Here is a 21,554-nt window from a genome sequence, read left to right as displayed (position 1 = left end):
ACGTATCACCTGTAGGTTGGATAACAATAAGGGGACTGTGGTCTGCTCAAAAGATGACGAAGCACATCAGCTACTGAAAAATCATCTACCTGGCACTGAAAACCTACAAGAACCAGATTCAGAACAAGAAAGTCCAAATTGTAACACAACTGCTATGTTCTATCCAAACAAGCAAGGTGAGGCCATCTTGTATCCACTGTGAATACTGCCACAGTTAATCTACAAGTGGGCACTTGCAAGCCTCAAGCCGCGTTCCAGGGGTAGAAAATGCCCACACTTTGGGATAAGCTGTGTTGGGGGAGTTGAGCAGAGCTACCTTTGGGGCATTATCCCTGGATTGTGGGAGTTGAAAGGTTTTTGACTGGTTCTAGTTGAGCAAGTCAAGGCAATTCTTTTAGAATCTACAGGTGGACCAAGTCTAACCAGGCTACGTTTTGGAGAGTTACCATCCGTAATAGGATCAAAGTCAGACTTCGCTTCAAGGCCAAATGGCAGCTTGAGGTCAGAGTTCCAGGAGTAGGAGTCGCGTGGACTGGATCTTGTTGGTTGTTCTTGGCTCTACAAGTGGACCAATATTAACCAGGCTAGGAAATAGTATTTCCCAACTCCGATGGAATTCAATGTAGAGGGGTTATGATTCACGCTATGTAAAAGTGGGGTATGCTGCATGTGTTACCAGGATATTGATTGCTTGACCACCTGCCCATCCACAAATTGTATGGTCCACTGTTCTCTCCGATCTCCCCTGAAAAGAAGACCTTGGGTTTTAAGTTCTGACTAGGTCATTGGGAGGTTGGTGCTGCTATGGCTCACAGGCATTATGGCTGCCTGTATTAGGAGACTGCTTTACCCCGATGCCTACTGTTCTCATCATCTATGTAAAAAAAAACCTGCATCCTCGAGGTGAACTAATGACATTGCTGTCACGTGTGAAAGTTAAATCAATGCAGAGGCAGTACAGAGAGGCTTCGGTTTGTAGAATCATTGCAAGATTCAGCAAACACCTTATCAGGCAGAGGATTACCCTGCTTTGACTCCAGAACACAGATCCTTATCTGGGGTACTTGGGATGCCAAGGAGTGCAGGAGCTTTCGACAGGGTGTGTGGCAGTGCCCTGGTCAGAGTTCAACTGAGTTCAGCTGAAGCATTAAGCCTGGGCCCTCATCAGTACATTTTTAAGCTAGCTTGACAGTGGTCAATGGATGACTGGGTTGTATCCAAAAGCTTCTTTCTGTATGCATCTGTATCTTGTATGATGTGTGAAAACAATTTAAATGGTCTACAAGCGAGGCTCAAAAGATTGGTTTTTGGTTCCACCTGTGGTCCCTTCCCGCCCCATTGTATGGAAAGTGACAGTTAAGAGCTGGTTTAGGTGCACTGATATTTAAAAAAAAAACAGACAATAATCATGCTTTATATTATGTGACCTGTTTTCTGTTCATCCTCTTTATTTTCAGTCTTGATCTGTTTGTTTCCAGGACACAGCAGAGTTGTTCTTTGAGGATGTTCGTCTTCCAGCTGATGCACTACTCGGAGAAGAGAACAGGGGATTTTACTATTTGATGGCTGAGCTGCCACAAGTAAGAATCAAGGCATAATTGATTGGATGCCACCACTACTATTTCCCACAGTGGTAAATTGAAATTCTGTAGAAAATCAAATACCAAATAATGTCAGTACATTGTCTATGAAGGAATAGTGTCCTGAACTCCCCCACAATGCGCTCCAGATCTTTAATATGCAGCCAGATCATTGTAGAGACTCAGATCAAAATAACCACCACTTCTGTTCATGCCATAAATCTGGCATTATGTGTAGTTGATAAGTTTGTAGTAGGCCTTTTGAGATGTTTATATAATCATGATGAACAGTTTTTCTAACAAGGAGTTATCCAGCTCTATGCAGCTCTATCTTTATAATTGCTGTCCCTGCCGTTTGAAAAGACAAACATTTATTTGCATAAGAATGTTGTTTCTCTATGGATATTCAGTACCTGTTCTAGGAGTCAAGCTCTAGTAACTTTTTCATGAATGGTTTTATTTTCTGTCTTGATTTGGCATTAGCACTTGCCTCTGACTTGGATTTCATACAGGTGGGTTTCCTTACTTCTTGCGAAGTCTACGTGCTGTCTAACTCCTACTCTCTGTAGCATTTCCCTCTTATTCCCACTCCAGTTTTCCTTTTATTTCCTTAAAATCCCTTATTGTTTCTTCCAATTCTAAGTGTAGCTTTGACTCATTTTCCCTTCAGGACCACCCTTACTTTTTTTTAAATAGTTCCTTCTGTTTGTTGCTCAAACTTTCACCTCTGCTTAGTCTTGGCACCTGAAACATGTTTTAAATACAAACTGCCCTTCCTGCCAGACACCCAGCATGTCCCAGTATCTAGGGAAAGAAACCACTGCATGTTATAGGTCATATCAGATCTCTCTGGCTTACTCAAAGTGAAAACCAGAGAGCCAGTTTCATATGGCTTAACAAGTTCCCCTCCCTCAAAACACAATTTCCACACGTGGATTGTTCCTCTGCATTAACAAATGAGATTTCCATAGGCCTATCTTCATGAACTAGTAGTACATAAAATATTGTGAATACCCAACCACCTCTAAAAGAAAGTGTAAATTTTGCCTGAGACATCTAAGGCGTTCACTGGCTAGTTAGGAGGGATCTGGTGTGCCCGCGCCATTCTTCACCAGGAGCAAAAGGTGAAACCTTTCAGCTTTACTGGTAGAGTAACACTGTCCTCCATAGGAGAGTTCAGTAAGAAGTACTGATAAAAGGTATGTATAGTGTGATTATAAACATTTTACCTTGGGTATGCTCACCTTAACAGACCAATTCACACATGTTTGTAATGGAAAAATGCAAGCACTTATCTGAACCAGTGTTGTATTTTGTGTTAAATTCTGGGCACAAGTGTTGAAATACTTCCCAGCTTCGAACAGGTTCCCTTGAATAATTCTGTGTTTCGTGCAGGGACCCAGAATACTGATATTCAACATATAGAGTTGTGTGAAGATGGAGAATCCTGCATTATGTAATATAGCAAATCATCCCCAAAAGCCTATTCAGGCATTTTCAGATTATTTATGCTATACAGTATTTCATTAAATTGGAGATGACCTTTTCCTCATCGTGTAGCACCGAGGAAAAGTGCTTGCAGTCTAACATGCCTAAATAGAGAGTAAAAAAAAAGCAGCCTCATAAGCTTGCATTAGAAGGGTCAATTAAATTCACTGACTTAAGTATTCATTGAGGCCTTGTACTGGCAGTTGCATCACAGAGTAATTTATTTTTCCTTGCTCCTGTTAGTGAGATCCTGGAACATCTTGGGTATTTTCTTACCTGTGTGTGTTTTTAATCGTGTCAGAGCCTGCAGTTTTTGACTTCACTCTACACCTTTAGCGTTAGAAAGCATTTAATGGTGTTTTTACTTTTAAATCCATTGATTTCTAGCACTATACCCTCACTTTTGTGGAGTCTGCTTCGTGTGGAAGGAAGAAAACAGCCACAGACCCTCAAAAGTTATGTGTAGTGTGTCTCCCAGCTTTATATTCGATTGTTGAGTGTGAATGCTGCCATAAAATGACCAAATGAGGACAAAAAAGGCATCAGACTGCAAGGAAAGTACTTAGGACCAGGGAAAAGAAAAAGTGACAAGACCCCAGAGATGCCTCAGCTTCTGTCATTTTTGTGCCTTCCTCCTCCAAGGACTACAGTTGCATTAGCTCATTGGATCAACCCATCGTGTATTCCTTGGTACTCGTTTCCGTGGTCGGACAATTTTGACGTTCCATTCAGGTCATTCATGCTGACCACTTACTACAAAGCGGTGGAATCGTCAATGTGCAGGGTGGATCGGGATGGGAAAGTAGGCATACTCTAGATCCAGGGAGGTCATGAAGTTGCCTTAGTGTAGTAGAAGTATGGCATCCTGGTGTACTTGTTGAAGTGTCTCAGATCGAGGATGAGAGACCCATCCTTCTCGGGAATTAAGGACGTAAAGGGAGTATAGCCCTTTGCTGCAGTGTTGTGGTGGTACGGGTTCTATGGCCCCTTTGCTGAGTAGTGCATGCATCTCTTCCTGGAGCAGACACTGATGATCTGGGGTAAATCTGTGTCAGGGGGGATGTTTAGTGGTGTTTGTGTGAATTCTAGACAGTACCCTTTTTTGATATCTAAAACCCACTGGCCCGAGGTGATGCTTGTTTCCGGTCGAGGGAAGACCTGGCTTGACAGTTCAGGCTGGACTGTTCCATGAGGCAAAGGGTCAAGAGTGATTTGCATATAGCTGGGTCTGAACTGGGGTGGCAAAGTGAGCTAAAGAACGATGATGGATTCAACCCAAATCTGTGACTTGGGGTGAGTGTCTGAAAAGTTTCAGCACTCGTCCATCATCTCCTTGCGTTTGCTTTGTTCGCCCTTAGTTGGCAGGTTATGCCCCTTGCTCACTCTGCCACTGGATTCAAGCTAGCCTGGCTGATGATGGGTGTTACCCCAAAACTGGTCCCAGGATGCTTGTTTACAGTCCAGGGAAGACCTGGCTTGGCAGTTTGGGCTGGACTGTTCCCATGTGGCACCAGGTCAAGACTGATTTGCATATAGCTGGTTATGAACTGGGGTGGCGAAGTGAGCTAAAGAACGATGAGGGATTCAACTCAGATCTGTCACTGGGGGTGAATGCCTGAAAAGTTTCAGCGCTCCGTTCATCATCTCCTTGTGTTTGCCTAGGTGAACTCTGACCAGCGCGACAGGCACCCTCGCAATCTGCCCCGGTCAGGTGTTCTATGGTATGGGGAAAATGATAAGGAAGTCACTGCTTGGAAGATGTGGCCACACTCAGGTCTGCATCCTTTCCCTTGCGTCTTCCGTTGTTGTTGTTCTATTATCCTCCCATGTAGTAACCTCGAGAGGGTGTATGTTGCTGCTGTTGTCTGGGATAGGACGTGGATGGCTAAGAAGAAGTAATCTTAGTCGCTGCACGGTATGGTGTGTGGTGAAAGGAGCCACTGGCAGATGAGGTCTGTAAGGCACCCACGGCTCTGGCTGTTTCTGTGTCCTTTTTATTTTTTCCAACATCCGATCAACTTGCAGAAGTCAGGCCTTGTGTACACTTCATCCAGCTTCATTTAGCTGCTTTCGCCGCTTACCTTCAAAACAGAGAACACACTTCTCTTTACAGGGTTCTTGTTATTAAAGTTTTTCTTGGGGGTCTCAAGTAGGTTATCCTAACAAGGGTGCCGCAGGCCCCGGTGTGGAACCTCAATGTAGTTTTAACAAGTCTTATAGGACCTCCTTTTGAGCCACTTCACTCGGGCGCCTTGCACTTCCTTTCCTAGAAGGTAGTTTTCCTAGTAGCTATCACTTCCCTCAGATGTGTCAGTGAGCTACAGCTTTTTCCTCTGGAAGAACCTTTCTTCCAAGTTCACCACTATAGAGTAGTCCACAGGACGAACCCTAAGTTCTTCCGAAGGTGGTCTCTAGTTTCCACCTTAATCAAACTATAGAACTCCCAGTGTTCTTCCTTCATCCAGAATTTGTAGCAGAACAAGCTCTCCTTACATTAGATGTCAAAAGACGGCTTATGTATTACTTTACATTATTTTATTTTATTTTGGCTGATAGACATAAAAGCACATTTCGTAAAACACAGTTAAAACCTTCAAAATAAAACAAGATAAATATACAAATAGGCAACTATAAATATTTTTTTTAAATATCATTAGGCTAAAATCAAACAATCCCATAGAGAAGACATAATAATATTACATTAGCAGCAATGGCAGATATTAACAAGCATTGGCATAGCCAATAGGTCTCGACTTTGAGACCTTATTAGTGTTTAGTTATGCAGCACAATATCCTTGGTGCAACAACATCAATTGTTGCATGGCTAAAAATGTATAAGGTCCCAAAGGTGAGACCTATTTAATTTAATGTGAATGGCTGGTGAGGGTGTCAGTTAGAGCACTACAAATTAATACTTACAGATCTTGTGGGCTGACATACTTGGCTAAAGGATACTAATTTCTGCACTTGGTGCTTTGATAACCGTGCATCCTGCAAGTCACTGATTTAAAGCCCAGAGCAGTTGACTCTGCCTTTCAATCGTTAAACATCGTAAAAATGAGCTGGTCAACAGTAGCGCGAGTTACTTATAGCGCTACCCAACACCAAATATGTAGTCGTGAACGCTACACAAAAACGCTGCAGTGCGCACTGAATAAATGGCCATTTTCAGTGCAAGAGTTAGAGAAGACTTTAAGATTTTATTAAAATAATATTTATAATATAATTACTTATTATAGGGGCTTTCGGGTAGTCCTCTTCATCCATTGGTCTGTTAGTGTTTTAGTCACGCTATTTCCTCCCACTACAGCATACAGGAGAGGGCAATGGGTCAGCCCACTTCAGAGAAGAGAGGCGGCCGCAGGGGGTTGGGTGGGGAACAGAGGAGAGTTCGCAGCGGGGGCAGAAGAGGTCGAAGAAGTGGGGGGGAAGCAGAGGAGAGGAAGCCCTGCGGGGTAGTGGCAGCGTGAACGCGTTAAAGGGAGACGAGGATAAGGCAGATGAAAGTGAGACCAGGCCCTGTCTGGGATGGAGGGGGCGAAGCCAGGTCATTAAGGCGATTATTACAGAATCCGCATTAGAGCGGTTAAAACGAGCAGAGCAAGATAGAAAGCAGCTCCGCAGGCCCCAGGTGCCCTCCTGGTGCTTTCCAGTTTGAAGAGAAATTAGGTAAACTAGGCTAAGGCAGTAGAAATACAGAGTTTGCAAGGAGTCCCACTGACGTATTGATTAGGACTGGAGACCCTACTGGTATAAGTGGAGAAATGGGGAAATATAACTGGCGACTTAAGCGCCCATAAAAGAAGTAGATTTTCCCAAATCAGTTCTTCTGAGCGTTACTAAATTACAGACTAATAAATGCGAACACAGCACTCTCGTGCCAGACTGCCAGTAAAAGAAACTAGAGGGGAGAGGAGGAAAAAAAGTGAGAGCGAGAGAAAGCACACCAGTAGGGGGAAGGGGAGTGAGGGTGAAGGAGAGCATGGAGCCGTGATGTGACATACACATGAAATGAGCAGCAGAACAATGCTGACAGGACAGCCAGTCAACTGCACTCTGGGGCAGCAGCAGTTTTCCAGACCGTGCTTCGGCGAGGGGGAAAGAGAGAGAGAGGGCGAGCAGGCGTGAGAGTGGAATTGCAGTCTAATTCAAATAAGCAGTCGGGGCGAGGAAGGGGCTGCCAAGCCCCGGGCGCATTCTAGTGCCAGATCAGCTGGGTGCCTCAATGCCTCCTCTTACACTCACTCACTTAGCGTGCCTCTACGCGCATGTTTTTTGCTCAGAAAGCAAGCCTTGTCCCAGTAGAGCGGTGGGAGGCCGAGCGAGGATTCCTGAGGACCCATTTAACGCTGTATTTGTGCTGGCTTCTCAGTGTGATCAATTCGGAGCAAGTAGCGCTTAGCAGCCTTGGGAAGCAAACAGATAACATATAACGAGTTCCAAACCTAGTTGGGGACGCGCCTTCTAATGAAAGCCCCAAGGGAACCTGACCCAAAACGCATGACCCCTGCGCGCCGCTGCTGGCTCCAGAGAGCAAAACGCTCTGGGAGTAAACCTTTCAAAAGAAGCTGGGACCTCTAAACGCCTTTGGTCAATTGCGTACTAAAGCCAGACGCAAAGGCCAATCGTGTGCGAGGATCACAGGCACGAGCTTCTACTGAAGCTGAAGTGATTCCAAGATGTTGATTTCCTATGCGCGCATGCGCGCTGCATTAGGCTCGACCTAAAAAGAAATCACACAGGCTGGTCTATAGATGGAACGTAGCCCACTTCAGACTACACCGCCACTTATGTAAGGGAAACAGCAAGGACTATTGGGCGAGCTGTACTGGAGCTTAAAATTAAGGCAGAATTGTGGTGCCTAACCCTATAATTTCAGCAAATTGGAACAATCCAGGCCCTCCTATAAAAATAGAACTGGGGGGGAAAAAGTGCTCTACATTTTCCTTGGTACCAACACAAAAGAGACAGCTCATCTCCTGCTTAGTAAGGGAGCACTGCCATTTTGCCGTAAAAAGTCAGAGAGGCAGGGCTCCAAACCTTAATTTAATGTACAATGTTCTAACAGCTGAAAGCTCGATGTCATCCATAGTCTCTTCCAAAAAAATGGGGATCTTTGAATTCCAAGAATGCTGCCATAAGGGGGCCACATTTTCTAGCCTATAAAACCCTTCATCTATATGTCTCCGATAGATTGCTTTTAACCTGGACTTTGTCATCCTACCAACAGTTTCAGGATGTTCTCAAAGGGATTCACAACCGATCTCAACTAGGCTGCGTTTGATATATTCTAGCCAAGCAATCTTGCCTATCCCCCAGCATTTTAAAATGTCTTCAAGACCCAGCCTATAATGTGCCATTTCAGGGGTGGACCACATCCTCATCCAGTACATCAGTGGTCTTAGTCTGACCCTATGTTCAAGAGATAATACGCAGATCTAACCGCAAAGGTGCAATGGGGGGGTACTTGTCGGCAAATTGTTGAGGATATGTAAAAAACAGTTCTCCCCCATTACCAAGTTGTTTACATTCTCATGTACCCAGAGTTCGCAACCACATAGCCACCCTCCCAATCCCTACAAATTTAGATCTGCAGAGCAGGAGTAACTGGACGAAAGCTAGAGCCATGGACACCCTCAAAATGCCTCCCGAATAATGCTCCAATCTAAGTTTACCCTCGAAATCTGAGAAGACATACCAAAGGAGTAATTGAGAGCAAAGCCCAAGTAATCAAAAGTGCAAATTCTCTCCAGGGGAACACAGTTGTAAATTGGGTGCGACCTAGTGGTGAGGCAAGAAGGTTTTGTATGCCCATGGGACACTTAGAGATCAGCTAGGTATTGTCCGCAAACAGGAATGCCAGGATCTTCCTATTGGCCAGGATTGGTGCATCATGCTTATAGTGTTCCAAATGAATCACTAGATCATTAATAAAAAGTAAAAAGAAAAAAGTGTTGGGGCTAAAACACAGCCTTGTCTCACACCCTGAGTGACTGTGATAGGATCAGTTAACTCCCCAGAAGTTCCACATCTGACCTGGGCATAGTTGTTCGTATGTAACCTTCTTAAAACATCCACAAGATATTTCGGGACACCCATGTTGGTCAAAACTTCCCATTGTGCCTCCCTAGGGACAAGGTCAAATGCTCATCGAAGATCAACAAAAATGCCATATAAACGACCACCACCCAAAGTAATATATTTCCAATATAATATCTGCAGTTGAAGGATCTGATCAATGGTACTTATCCCAGCCCTGAACCCCCTGTAGTGGTGTGAGCACATCTGTAACCTCCATCCAATCCTGCAGTCGACTCAGTATAATTCAGCTAAAGTGCTTCTGAGATGCTATCAATAAGACTTATCGGTCAGTAATTGGATGGAAGTGACCCCAAACCCTTTTTTATAAATTGGAATGATCTCTGCTCCGACCCATGACCCTGGCATTAGTAGCCTATTCATGATACTATTAAAAAACACAAAAAAGTAAGGACCCCAGATGCTCTTCGCTGCTTTAAAAAGATAACCTGGAACTTTATCCAGGCCGGCTGCTTTCCCAGAGAAATGGTCAACCCAGGCAGTAGCTAATCTATTACATGTTAAAGGGTCTGAAGTTCCAGGGCCTTTATTGGCAAATGTATGCCAAACCTGGTGACTATCATTCCCCCTTTACTGCAAACAGTAATGTCTCCCAAAACATCAAATCATGCTTGCACTTCGCCTTTTAAATGACAGCCTTGTAGGATCCCATAGCTTCCTTAATTAGGGCTCTATTCCCTTCTTTAATTGTGGCCATAAGCAAGCATCTGGAAGCCCCACTATCCTTTGTGTAACTGTAAAAAAAGGAGCCTGTGGCTTTTCTGTGTAATATTCCTATAGCTGACATCTGTAAAGCACCTACGTGGCCTGCTCCACACACTTGCTAAACATTACTGTGTGGATATTTCAGCCTGTCAACAAGCTAGAGTGGACAAGGCTGTATTAAGTACTTTTTACCAATCTTCTGCAACATCCATGGCTAGCCACTGCTTTGAGGGAGAACTGGTTTACAATCTTTGCACAGCATGTGTACCTACTGCTACATGTGCCACAAACAGAAAATGTTACCTACCCTGCTAAGCATCTGTTCGAGGCATGTAGTGTTGTAGATTAACGTGTTCTCAACCCCCTCCCCAGAAGCCCTTCAGTATTGCTGACACTTTTAACCTCTTTTACGTTTACTATTTCTCTTGTATTGTCATCTTTTCGGTATCTCTATGCTCTATCTACATCCTCACCCTTTGGGTGTAAAAAATAATCTAACTATGGAGCCGATGTCCATGCCCATTATCAGTAATTGATGGATTCACAATACCTTGTGACTCAAAATAATTCTTCAAAGAAAAACAACTTGCACACATCTGAGCCACACTACATGGCAAGAGTATGCACAGCTTGTGAATCTACAGCACTACATGCCACGAACCGATGCTTACAGGGTAAGTAACAATTTCCTTCCTCCAATAATTCTGTATTTACAAGCTATATGATTAAAAACAATTATTACATTTTACTAGCTTTATTTGGGAATATAAATGACTCCGCAGAGCTATAAAATATCCTAGACTTTTACCAGAGGTGATTTGGTATTCACTAATTTTAGGTATTATTTTTTCAGCTATGATAAGCCATTTACATTTTCTAATCATTTGTTAGACCTCAACAACACAGCAACTAAGTAATTTACCCTCAATTTAGGAATTTCGTTTGGGCAACACTGCTAAGAAATTTTTAAGCGATTTTACAGAACGATGCTACTTTGCAAAAGTTTGTTTTGAAGTGCTATGAAGCTAAGAACAGTAAGGACTAAAGTATTCAACATCAAATTATATTATTACCACACCCCCGTCGTGGTGTTCTTGGTCTCTACTCCCAATTTTTTGAGACGGGCACTCTAGACCATGGAAAAATGCTGGAATCGGATGGCTGGATGATGTATGTGATGAAACCATAATATATTAATTTTCTCAGTAACAAAAGAAATATGGAATACCGAAAGAGTCATTTTTTTTAAATACCTCCAGTTTAGAAACTTCATTCAAAAAAATGATAGAAATACTTTTATTATGTCTGGATTTCCAATGCTTTCTTATGATAACTTCAAGAAAACAAAAGATTATTCTGAAGTAGCTGCATACTGGAGCAACAAACTTGGTACTAATGTAGTGGTAACAAACTAGTGTAAGGCTATAAAAATTGGTAATGTTTTTTGCTTTGAGCTAAACTGAAATTGAGTCTATATTATTGACCAGCCAACCTTAGGTGGGGTCGCTAACGTAATGGTTGCTGTCCTAGATGTTGAAGACCGTGCACCAACATATAACATATGGTTGATGGTGCCCCAATTTTCAACTTTTTTGAGATGAAAGCTTTGGATTCTTGCATCTTCTAGCCAAAAGTCATATTACTGGCTATTGCTGTTAATAAACCCATGCAAGAATTTAACATCATTGAACTTGGCAATGACTCCTGAGGTCAGGCAATATGGTCACATGGATTGACATTTTAAGGGAGGCAAAATGATCATCCACAAGACGTTATTTTTCTTTCTAATGGAAAGACTTTGTGATATCAACAGAAAGGTCACACTCCCATTACTTGGCAAAAAGAAGAGATTCTACCCGTTTTACTATATTTGGCTTGATCCACACTGCAGTTCTCTTAAATTGAACTCCATAACTTCTATTAAGCACCATTTTTTGTTAACCTCCATCTCAAGTGCATCTGTTGTATTTTCATATAAACCAGACTATAACTTTACTATTTTTCTTTAGCAATCCATCTAACTAAGGTAAGTGTTCTTCACATGTGCTTGATGTCAGTAGAGTGTTATATTTTTTTACTTAAAACCAAAGATATATGTATATCTGATAATTTACTTGTCAGCTATGGTCCATTACACAGTTGGCCGCCTCTTCAAAGTAATCCATCACTCTTTTAATAGTTTCTTGTATTTTATCACATATTATTGGTTAGCTAATAAACTTCTACCAAATATCACTCCACTAGAGATAAAGCGGAGACTAAAGTATGGGGGGAAATTTCCCTTTAGCAGATTTATGTAAAGCAGCAACCTGGAAGTCAATCCACACTTTTAGGAGACCCTTCTGCCTAGACTCTGATACTAGAGCAAACCATAGCATAAGTCAAGCCATGTTAGAAACCGCTGTTCTAAGGATGATAAAGTTGCATTACATAATCACTTCTGGTAGCGTTTTTAATGTGTGGTATGACTGAGAAACACTAAGCATCAAGTTTTAAAAAGGTGATACACTAGATCTACGATTCAGAAGAAATGGTTACTTACTTGTAGTCCTGGTTCTTCATTGTAGGCATCTTCATTGAAGTCATAAACTGTCCACCTTCCTCTCAGAATCTCGTCTTGGCCATACAGCATGTGTATTTTTTTCAGTGTTTACTATTCCTGTTCGTAGTATGTGTTGCTGTAAATACACATGCTGTGCATACTCATGCCATCTAGTGTTGGGCTTGGAAGTTGCAAGTGTTTTTTCTTAGAAGAAGTTCTTTCAGGACACAAGATACCCTGTAACTCCTCTTTTAGTTGGTAAAGCTCATGGGCACGGATTCTGTTATGTGGTTTTGACCACCATGGGGTTTGTATAATTACCTAGTGGGCTTCCGGACTTGAAATGTTCCTTATTGGCTGCTTCGGCCCATGCAGTAAAGACAACCACTCACATTGCTGAGAAACACTTCTTTAATTCCTGAGGTCAGATTTTTCCCTGTTAGCTTGACATGTTTCTGACTCTGTGAATGGAAGAGCCGGTCCCCGACATTCTGAGCTTAATGCGGTCTCCTCTTCACCAACTCTGGAGAATTAAGAGGCATCCAGGGTGATGGAACGGATGCCTTTCAGGAAATGCCCTCAGTCCCATGCAAAATAGCCATGGTCCACCCTCCACAGGGTATGTGATCTCTTGCCTCTCCTGGACGACAAGGACACTGAGTACACCTTCTGCCTGCCCTGTAGGTGCAAAAATACTTTTTGGCAGCATAGGGACATAAGCTGGGTGCAAATCGCAATACAGAGGCAGGCAGCTGTGGATCATCAAGGTGTCCCACCACATCAACCTGGCCCAGAGATAATCAACTCTGGCACCTCCAAACCAGAACAAGAGGAGGTGGACGTCCAATACACTTCAAGTGACACCACGCCTCGAACGAAATTGACGTTGAGAGACGTGAGACCGAGTCCCAAGAACACCATAAACCTTGTAGGAGATCACATATAGAGGGGGAGAACCATCCTTTAGGGAGTCCGGCTGCCAGTATGTGCACATGAATGTGCATATATAGTGAGGTTTGTGCCTTTTCCATAAAATGTAATAACTGTGTTTATATATGTATGCATGTCACAAAATACTTAAATGTGTGGGTATGTCTCCAAACATGTATGTATACTTCCTGGGGGAGGGGGAAGTTTCGTTTAAAAAAAATACCTAATTCTCCCTTTTAACCGCTGCTTGTACCTCGACTGATCCCAAACCATTCTGGCTGCTATGGACTGAACATCCTCTCCAAATTCTTCCCTCCTTCATCAATTTATCCAGCTAACATGCGCACATATCCATCACTCCAATAATAGCACAAATTTTCCCTTTACTAATCCACTTCAATCAATCTATTTCTTTGGAAACAATAAGGTAAATGTATGAGTTCTCAAGAGCACACATTTAACATACTTATTACAACTACTGCACAAAGAAATAAACGAAAAACAAAGCACTTTTACTAATTTACTGCCCTTTTACCTCTACTTTGAGTCGTGAAATAATGTGCTAGTCTCCGCAAAGCACTGCATTGTTACATCGGAGGTAGCAAGCTTTATATAAATACAATTTACAATTACAAGACACTGCCACCTACAGGGCCTTCGCAGCTTTCGGTGCCTGGTTGGCACCAAGGCAGGACATTGGAGTCAAAACAGGATTCAACAATGAGCCTCGACCTTCTACCCCCCACCACTGATTGACCCTCTGGCTCTGAAAGAAAGAAACACCCTTTGAAGCCAAAGACTGCATTGTTGTGTATTGCCTATAGAAAATCTACTGGATCTGTAGGTAGGACTGGATCATACACTGTAGGATTGGTGTCAGACGAACTTTGACCACCCCCACCGGGTATGTTGGCCTTCTTGTACCAACTAGCTCACAGTGCCACTAGAATCTCCTCTTACCAGGAAAGAAATAATTCTTGGCAACCATTGAACATGACAACCCTGATCCCTCAGGACCTTGGAAACAATGTACTACCTTTAGCTCAGTCACTTGTGCTTACTTAAAGAGATACACCAAATAAAACAAGCTGGGCCTTTTCAATAATCATTTATTGAACAGTTGTTATTCTGGTGTAGAATAGATGTGCTGCAACAGCCGTTAGACAGTATAAGAGATAAATGATTAACATTACTATAAAGGTAAAAGGATGGTACAGTTCTACAATCTTACTAAAATCGTGAATACATTCAAGTATATAAAACACATGATAAAAGGATGCATACTCCTAGATGCCTCCCTAACTAGATGTACCTAAGTTTACCTAGCATGGGTGTAGGCCCTAAGCCAAGAATTCCTCTAGGATTTAGTCAACCCCATTACCTGAAGTGAGCCCCGTCCTGGTCTCGAGCTTGACACCCCGCGAGGGATGTTAGACCACTGCGAGCTGGAGTGTCTGCATGCAGGAACCTCAGCATCTCTGTTCAATGTGTCGGCCGGGAAGTCTTGGTCTCCTCTATCTATCTTAGCAAGATGTGATTTATATATACCCATAGGTCTCCCAGGGGTCCGACCTTGCTGTATTACTGTTTCGGCCTAAGGATGACGTTGGGCATGAACTTTATAGATAGATTTTATACAGGAGATGGCAGTCCTGCTGTGCTTCCAGGAATCCTCATGCATAATGTATGAGATTTCGAACTAGGGAAAACCCGCGTTTTGAATGCAGTGTAATATCAAGGTAAAAAGTCAGTCCCTGTAAACCGTGACAAGTATATGTAGGGAGAGAATATAGGTGAAGGGTAACCAGTTTACTGAGGCCTATATTATAGTACCAATATGGAATACAACCGCATCATCGCTTGCCCCTACCTCAGCTCCTAATGTAGCGTCCTTGCGAAGAACATCTTCTTCGGCTGGATCCAAGTACTCCGAAAGGCTGATCCTGGAAAGTGGGAGTAAATGAAGGCCTATTGTAACACCTTCTTGAGCAGTTTAGGAAAAGAGATGAGGAGGTCGTATCGGAGGGCAAACTCCTCACCAGTGCCACCATATAATGTGCCCTGGATGCAACCCACATTGCAGTTAGGGGAGTAAACAGCTCTATTATCCTCCACCGTCACTCATGGCTACTATCTACGGCTTTAAGACAGAGATGCAACACCTCATCAGTCTACCTTTTGACGTTGAACACTTCTCCAGTGATCAGGTAGATGACATTTTAGAAAAAATGAAAAAACCAACAGCAATATCAAAATCTATGGGTGCCCTCCAGATGCCATCCACTACGGCTCCTTTAGTAGGCAGCAATATAGCGGGGGAGGAGTGAAGAACGCTTCTGCTGAGCAGCCCCAGTCAAAATAAAAGCTGCAGCAGTCCTACCACCAAAGCAGGGATTATACAGGAGGGTAGCAGCTTCAACAAGGGTAGAGGTACTCCCACCAAGGGAGCCTCCACCGCAAAACACTAACTTGCCAAGTATCTTCATATGAGACGTCGCCTGTTGGGCATGATTGCAAGATTTCATTCCCCTTTGTGAGGAAATAAATCACCTCAGACCATTGGATTCTAGGTATTATACAACACAGGCATGCCTAGAATTTCTCTCAACCTGCATCACACATTCCAACCCTGGCACACACCCTAAATGCAGAACAACTTTTCCCTTTTCCTCCTCAAAGGGGGCAACGGAGCCAGTACCCTCACAAAACCCGGGCAATGGGTTTAATCCCTGATCATTCAAATCCCTTAATGGATGGCTCTCTCAGACCCCTCAACAAATACTTTCTGTAGTAACATTTTTTATAAGACAATCCTACAAGGTGGTATTTCACTGCTACAGCAAGGTGACTGCATGACCACTCTAGATCTGACGATTGCCTACTTCCACGTACCCATTCATCCCGCTCACCGGCACCACCATCGCTTCATGGTATGTAGACAACACTACTAATTCAGTTTGCCTGGCTTCTGGGTTTCCATAATGTCTAGCGTTCGTAGCTGCCCACCTTAGAAGGGGAGGTGCATATCTATTTACCCCTGTCTAAGCGATTTGCTGATCAAGAGTGTGTGCAGACATCATTCTAGCAAACACTCAAGTTGCTAACCCTCAGCTTCACTGCTTGAGATTTACAATAAATGCAACAACGTCTGTACAAATTCAGCCCTTTCTAAGGTCAGTTCTCAATGCCATCACAGGCAGGGCATATCCCAACCATCAAAGGGTGCTAGACTTTCAGCAGGTACAGCTTCTTTTACAGTTAAATTGTCGGCTTCCATTCAGAACAGTGATGTGCCTCTTAGGAGTGATGGCTTCTTGAATTGCCATAGTTCTCCATGCCAGTTTGAACTGCAACCATTACAGGACTGCCTCTCAACACAATAGTCACAAGCGAAGGGTCAAACATAGAATCTAATGTTGGTAGGGGCCATTATTTGTCACTGTATGCAGTAGTGGAACACTGTAGGGCAGCCTTTTCATGGACAACATTCCACAAGTGACGATCACCACAACGCATTTCTCATTGACTGGGGAGCCAGCGAGTGGCGCATCTCCATTACATAACAGTTCAAGGTCTATGGTCACCCAAGTAACAGTTCAACATCCTGGAACTTCTTGCCATTCACCTAGTCCTCTTTGAGAACATTCAGGGCAAAGTAGTACTCATACAAACCCGCAATATGACCCCCATGTACTACCTGCAGAAAGGGCAGAATTCACTCACCACAGCTCTTAGTATTGGCACAAAAGAGTTGGCACTGGGCCAATCACATCACATTCACATGCCCGGAGAGTACTTGCCAGAAGTGGACAATGACTTTACAAACCTGCTCAGCAGGATGCATCAACAAGTCCATGAGTGGGAACTCCACCCACAAGCCCTACTACAGTACTTCCTGCATAGGGCATTCTCACAAATAGACCTATTTGCCACTAGCTAGAACACAAGATGCCAAAACATAACCTCCAGGTTTCCTTCATCCATGGACAATGCACTCGTTTTCTCCTTTCCCACTTCTATACATGGCTAGGAAGCTACGACAAACCTCCCTCAGCGTCACCCTGATAGCTCCCACATGGGCCTCACAATTTGGTTCTCAACTCTACTCAAAATTTTACTTACTCCTGACAAGAAGCTCCCAAGCAGACTGGACCTTCATACTCAGAAGCAGGGCAAAATCTGATACACCGTTTCTCCACACAATTCACTATAGCAATTTGGCATCTGAGGTCTTAGATTTTGGTTATTTAAATCTACTGCTAGAAAGTATGGGTATCCACAAAGAAGCCTGTAGGCTTACTACAAGAGGCTGCTCTGCTGCAAAGTTGAAAAGATTTGTCCACTACTGCATTTCTAAGAATTTTGACCCCTTTAAACCTGCGGGACCGGGCAATCTGGTATTCACCTACAAAAATCAGGTTTAGAATGCACTTCCGTTCAATCTTGTGGCTATTGCAGCATACAAGAAAAATAGACAATATTAATCGCTTTTTAGAATTTTTGTCATTAAAGACTCATAGGCCTGCCATTCAAGCCACTGCATTCCTGTCCCTTGCAGTTTCCCTCCTGGAAGGGGAACTTTCCTCATAACTATTACCTTTCAAAGACGCATAAGTGAATTACTGGCCCAGACTTTACAAAAACACTTCATACAGATTCATTCAGAACGGGGTGTCCTTAGAACCAACCCAAACTTCCTTTCCAAATTGGTCTCTCGCTTCCATGTCAGTCAAGCAATTGAGCTACCAGTCTTTTCCCCCCACCCTGATCCGCACTTTAGATGTAAAGGGAACTCTAATGTACTGCAGTGACAGGACCTAACCTTTTCACTTTTGACAATACATGTAAAAGTCACCCAATATCAAAAGCTAGCATAGCTAGATGGATTGTTAAGTTCTTTAAAATAAGCAAGCTTAAATCCAGGGCCGGACTGGCCGTAGCGGGCACTGGGCAATCCCCCGGTGGGCCGCATTGGTGGGGGCCGGTTTTGGGCCCCTGGGTGCCGTTTTTGTTACAGGGACTTTCTTGCAGCATGGCTGCAAAATCGGCCCAGTACAAAATCGGCCGAAAAACCAGCCCCAGCAAAGAGCTCGGCGACACCCCCAACCCCTGTGGGTGGGGGGGAGGGGGGACGGCCGAGCACTTTGCCAGGGCCTGTTTTGGTTCTCAGTCCGGCCCTGCTTAAACCCAAAAGATTGCTCCCCAAGCAACACTCTACTAGGAGGAAAGGGGCAACCATGGCTTTTTTTAGGGAACATTCTGTAGCTGACCTCTGTGAAGAATGACATGGTCAACCCCGCACACCTTTACAAAGCATGACTGTGTGGACATTCTGGCTTGTCAACAGGCTAGAGTTGGTCTAACAGTCTTAAGAACTTTATTCCAGAGATCTGTATCATCAGCTGACTAGCCACTGCTTTCGATAATACTGCTGTACAGTGTATGCAGAGCATGTGTATTTACAGTCGCACATGCTTTGAGCAGAACATTTTATTTACCCAGTAAACATCTGTTCGTTGATTGTAGTGCTGTAAGTTAACCTGTGCACCCTTCTCCTGGACTTGGTGTCTAGTTGCAGATTTCTCTATTATTAGTATATATCTTTCTCATACACCATTTACATTGTCACCATGCTCTTTCAACTCGCCACTCCAAATTTGCGCTTACTCACTGTGTGAAAAACAATCTAACAATAGAATGGGTGCCCATGGGAAAATACTTATTTGAACAAAAACAACTTCCAAGCCCAACACTAACAGCCAGATTCATGAAGCAAAAATCGGCTCGCAAAGGTCCAGATTCTCCGTATCTGGCCCTTTGCGAGCGCTTTTTTTCCATTTGGGATTCATCATCCCAAATGCAAAAATCACAAAAATTGAAATCGCTAAATTGCGTGGAATTGCATTTAAGGAATCTCTATTTGAGATTCCTTAAATGCAATTCATGAACGATTTAAGAATTGCGAATTCGCAATTTTTGGCCGCTATTTACCGCGAAGTCTGACTTCGTGGTAAATAGCGAAAAATTTTCTAAGTTGGATGTTACACACACACATGTCCTTTGGACATGTGTGTGCGCAACACCTGTGTAAATCACCATTTCAGGGGTGCTACAGGGTGTCCTTTGGACACCCAGGCACCCATGAAATCGCATCCTTATTTGCGATTCGCAAATTGCTAATCGCAAATAAGGAATGACTCCCCATTAAAGGCCCATAGGAATGAATGCGGATGCCATTCCTTATTTGCGATTAGCAATTTGCGAATCGCAAATAAGGAGGCAGTAGAAATCGCTATAATTTGTGCGATTTCTACATGAATCCGTTTTGCGAGTCCTTAACCGCATGCGTGCGGCCGTTTTTCCCGCGGTATGCGGCATTTTTCAGATTACCGCGTTACATGACGAGCTCAGCTCGTCATCAGCACACGATAGGTAACGCTGATGACGAGCTGAGCTCGTCATCAGCATGGAAGGGGTTAATAGCGATTCCTTAATAATCACTATTAAGGACTCGCAAAACGGGACTTTGATGAATCTGGGGGTAAATGCCAGGAGTATGCAAAGCATGGGAAACTACAGCACAACAAGCTACGAACAGCTGGTTACTGGGTACGTCAAATTAGTGCTTAGTCAAATACGCGTCAGAAAGAACTGTGAGGCACCTGTCAGTACAAGGCAGCATTGTATACGGAAGTCCCTGTGTTTCGTTAAGGGTATTGTCTTGACTTCACAGGTGCTGTAATGTAGTGTTGGAAAGGGCATCTCTGATTTAAAGACATTTTTTCATAGTCTGAAAAAACACTTTGGCTGAAAAGTCTTTTTGGGGGTGAATGACTGCATTTCATTAAGCTGAACTCCTCACCCTTTCACAACTATATGCACTAAATACCGGTGTTCTTGGGGCTCCGCACATAGCGGTGAATTAATATGTGGTCCTCGCAAGCGACAAGGAATTACTCTAAAGTTTATAAAGTAAATGAGGATGCCTAAGATGCAGACCCAGGATGACAAATACGTAACCAATTCTTCTCTATTATAATTTTATCTGGAGATGGGCGTTTTAAAGTGGAAACTGGTTTACCAGCACGCCTGAACATAATGCGTAGAGCATTGCTGTGAATCCGAGATACTGGCTCCCATGTCGAATAATGAGTGGAACTTCTCTTTTATAGTCCTTCTGTGTCCTCTCCACATCATATGTCGTGACACTTGGCTCCCAAGTCAGTGAGCTATATTTTTAGCCACTGATTCCAACTGCAACTCAGTTTTTTCCGGTAGTGTATTTAAAGTTGAAGACTTTATGTGAAATCAAAAATCTGGTTAGTTAAGCTGTGAAGTCCGGTACTATTCAGTGAACATATGCAGACTCAGTCATTTGACAATACTGGCATTAGTTGTACTGACTCCACAGCTCTGCTGCACCTATGTGTCTTGTGATGCTTAAGTGTTCAAACCACTTGAGAGGTTGTGCTGTTGTGGTATTCTCAAGCAATCAGAATAGTGTATTTGCTTATTGTTGGCCTTAAAAACACACAATACAAAGCATATTGTATGATAAAGACAGTAGTATACCAACAAAATATTTCTCCTCAAAGTAGCATGTACTGAGTTGAAGAAGCTGAATGATCGTGGATTGCTATACAAAATAACAATTATTTACATGCAGACATTTCATTGTAGCGGAGCATAGTCATTACCAGATGGCATTCTTATCAGAACAGCTACTTTTACAAAATTGGTTAACTGCAAAACAGATATGTATAGTATTCAACGTCAGCAAGTTTAAAGAAAGCTGGCCTGAAAGTTCTTTGGGTCAGGGAATCTGAGCAATGATTTAAACAAGCATTTACAATGCAATGGTCTCGGCATTATTAAAGGTAGAGCTATTGGCATTGCTCATGACATTTCTTTTTTAAATCATAAATAAATGGCATTGTCATTTACATTGCCAATAGCTTAATCGTTAAATAAATAGCATTGTCATTTACAATGCCAATAGCTTAATAGCTCGCAAATGCATGACCTATTGCATTTACACCCACACAGAGCCACACATACAGAGCCACCCACACAGAGCCACCGACACACACACAGAGCCACAGACACACACAGAGCCACACACACACACAGAGCCACACACACACACAGAGCCACACACACAGAGCCCCACACACACACGCCCAGAGCCACACACACACACAAACCCAGAG

At 43.2% G+C, this 21,554-nt stretch overlaps 1 protein-coding gene across 1 annotated transcript in view; it reads left to right on the top strand.

The window, feature by feature from the left end:
- The window catches only part of ACADL (acyl-CoA dehydrogenase long chain), a 563,007-nt gene that overhangs the window by 283,280 nt on the left and 258,173 nt on the right, over window positions 1-21,554 (top strand). Inside the window, exon 7 of the mRNA XM_078680576.1 lies at window positions 1,479-1,580. Within this exon, the coding sequence (XP_078536702.1) occupies window positions 1,479-1,580 (102 nt within the window). The remainder of the gene's footprint in view (window positions 1-1,478; window positions 1,581-21,554) is intronic.

Source organism: Lissotriton helveticus, chromosome 3_1, assembly GCF_964261635.1.
Source record: "Lissotriton helveticus chromosome 3_1, aLisHel1.1, whole genome shotgun sequence".
NCBI lineage: Eukaryota > Metazoa > Chordata > Amphibia > Caudata > Salamandridae > Lissotriton > Lissotriton helveticus.
The sequence above is the reverse complement of the archived record's forward strand: the minus strand, read 5'-3'. Positions and strand labels throughout refer to the sequence as shown.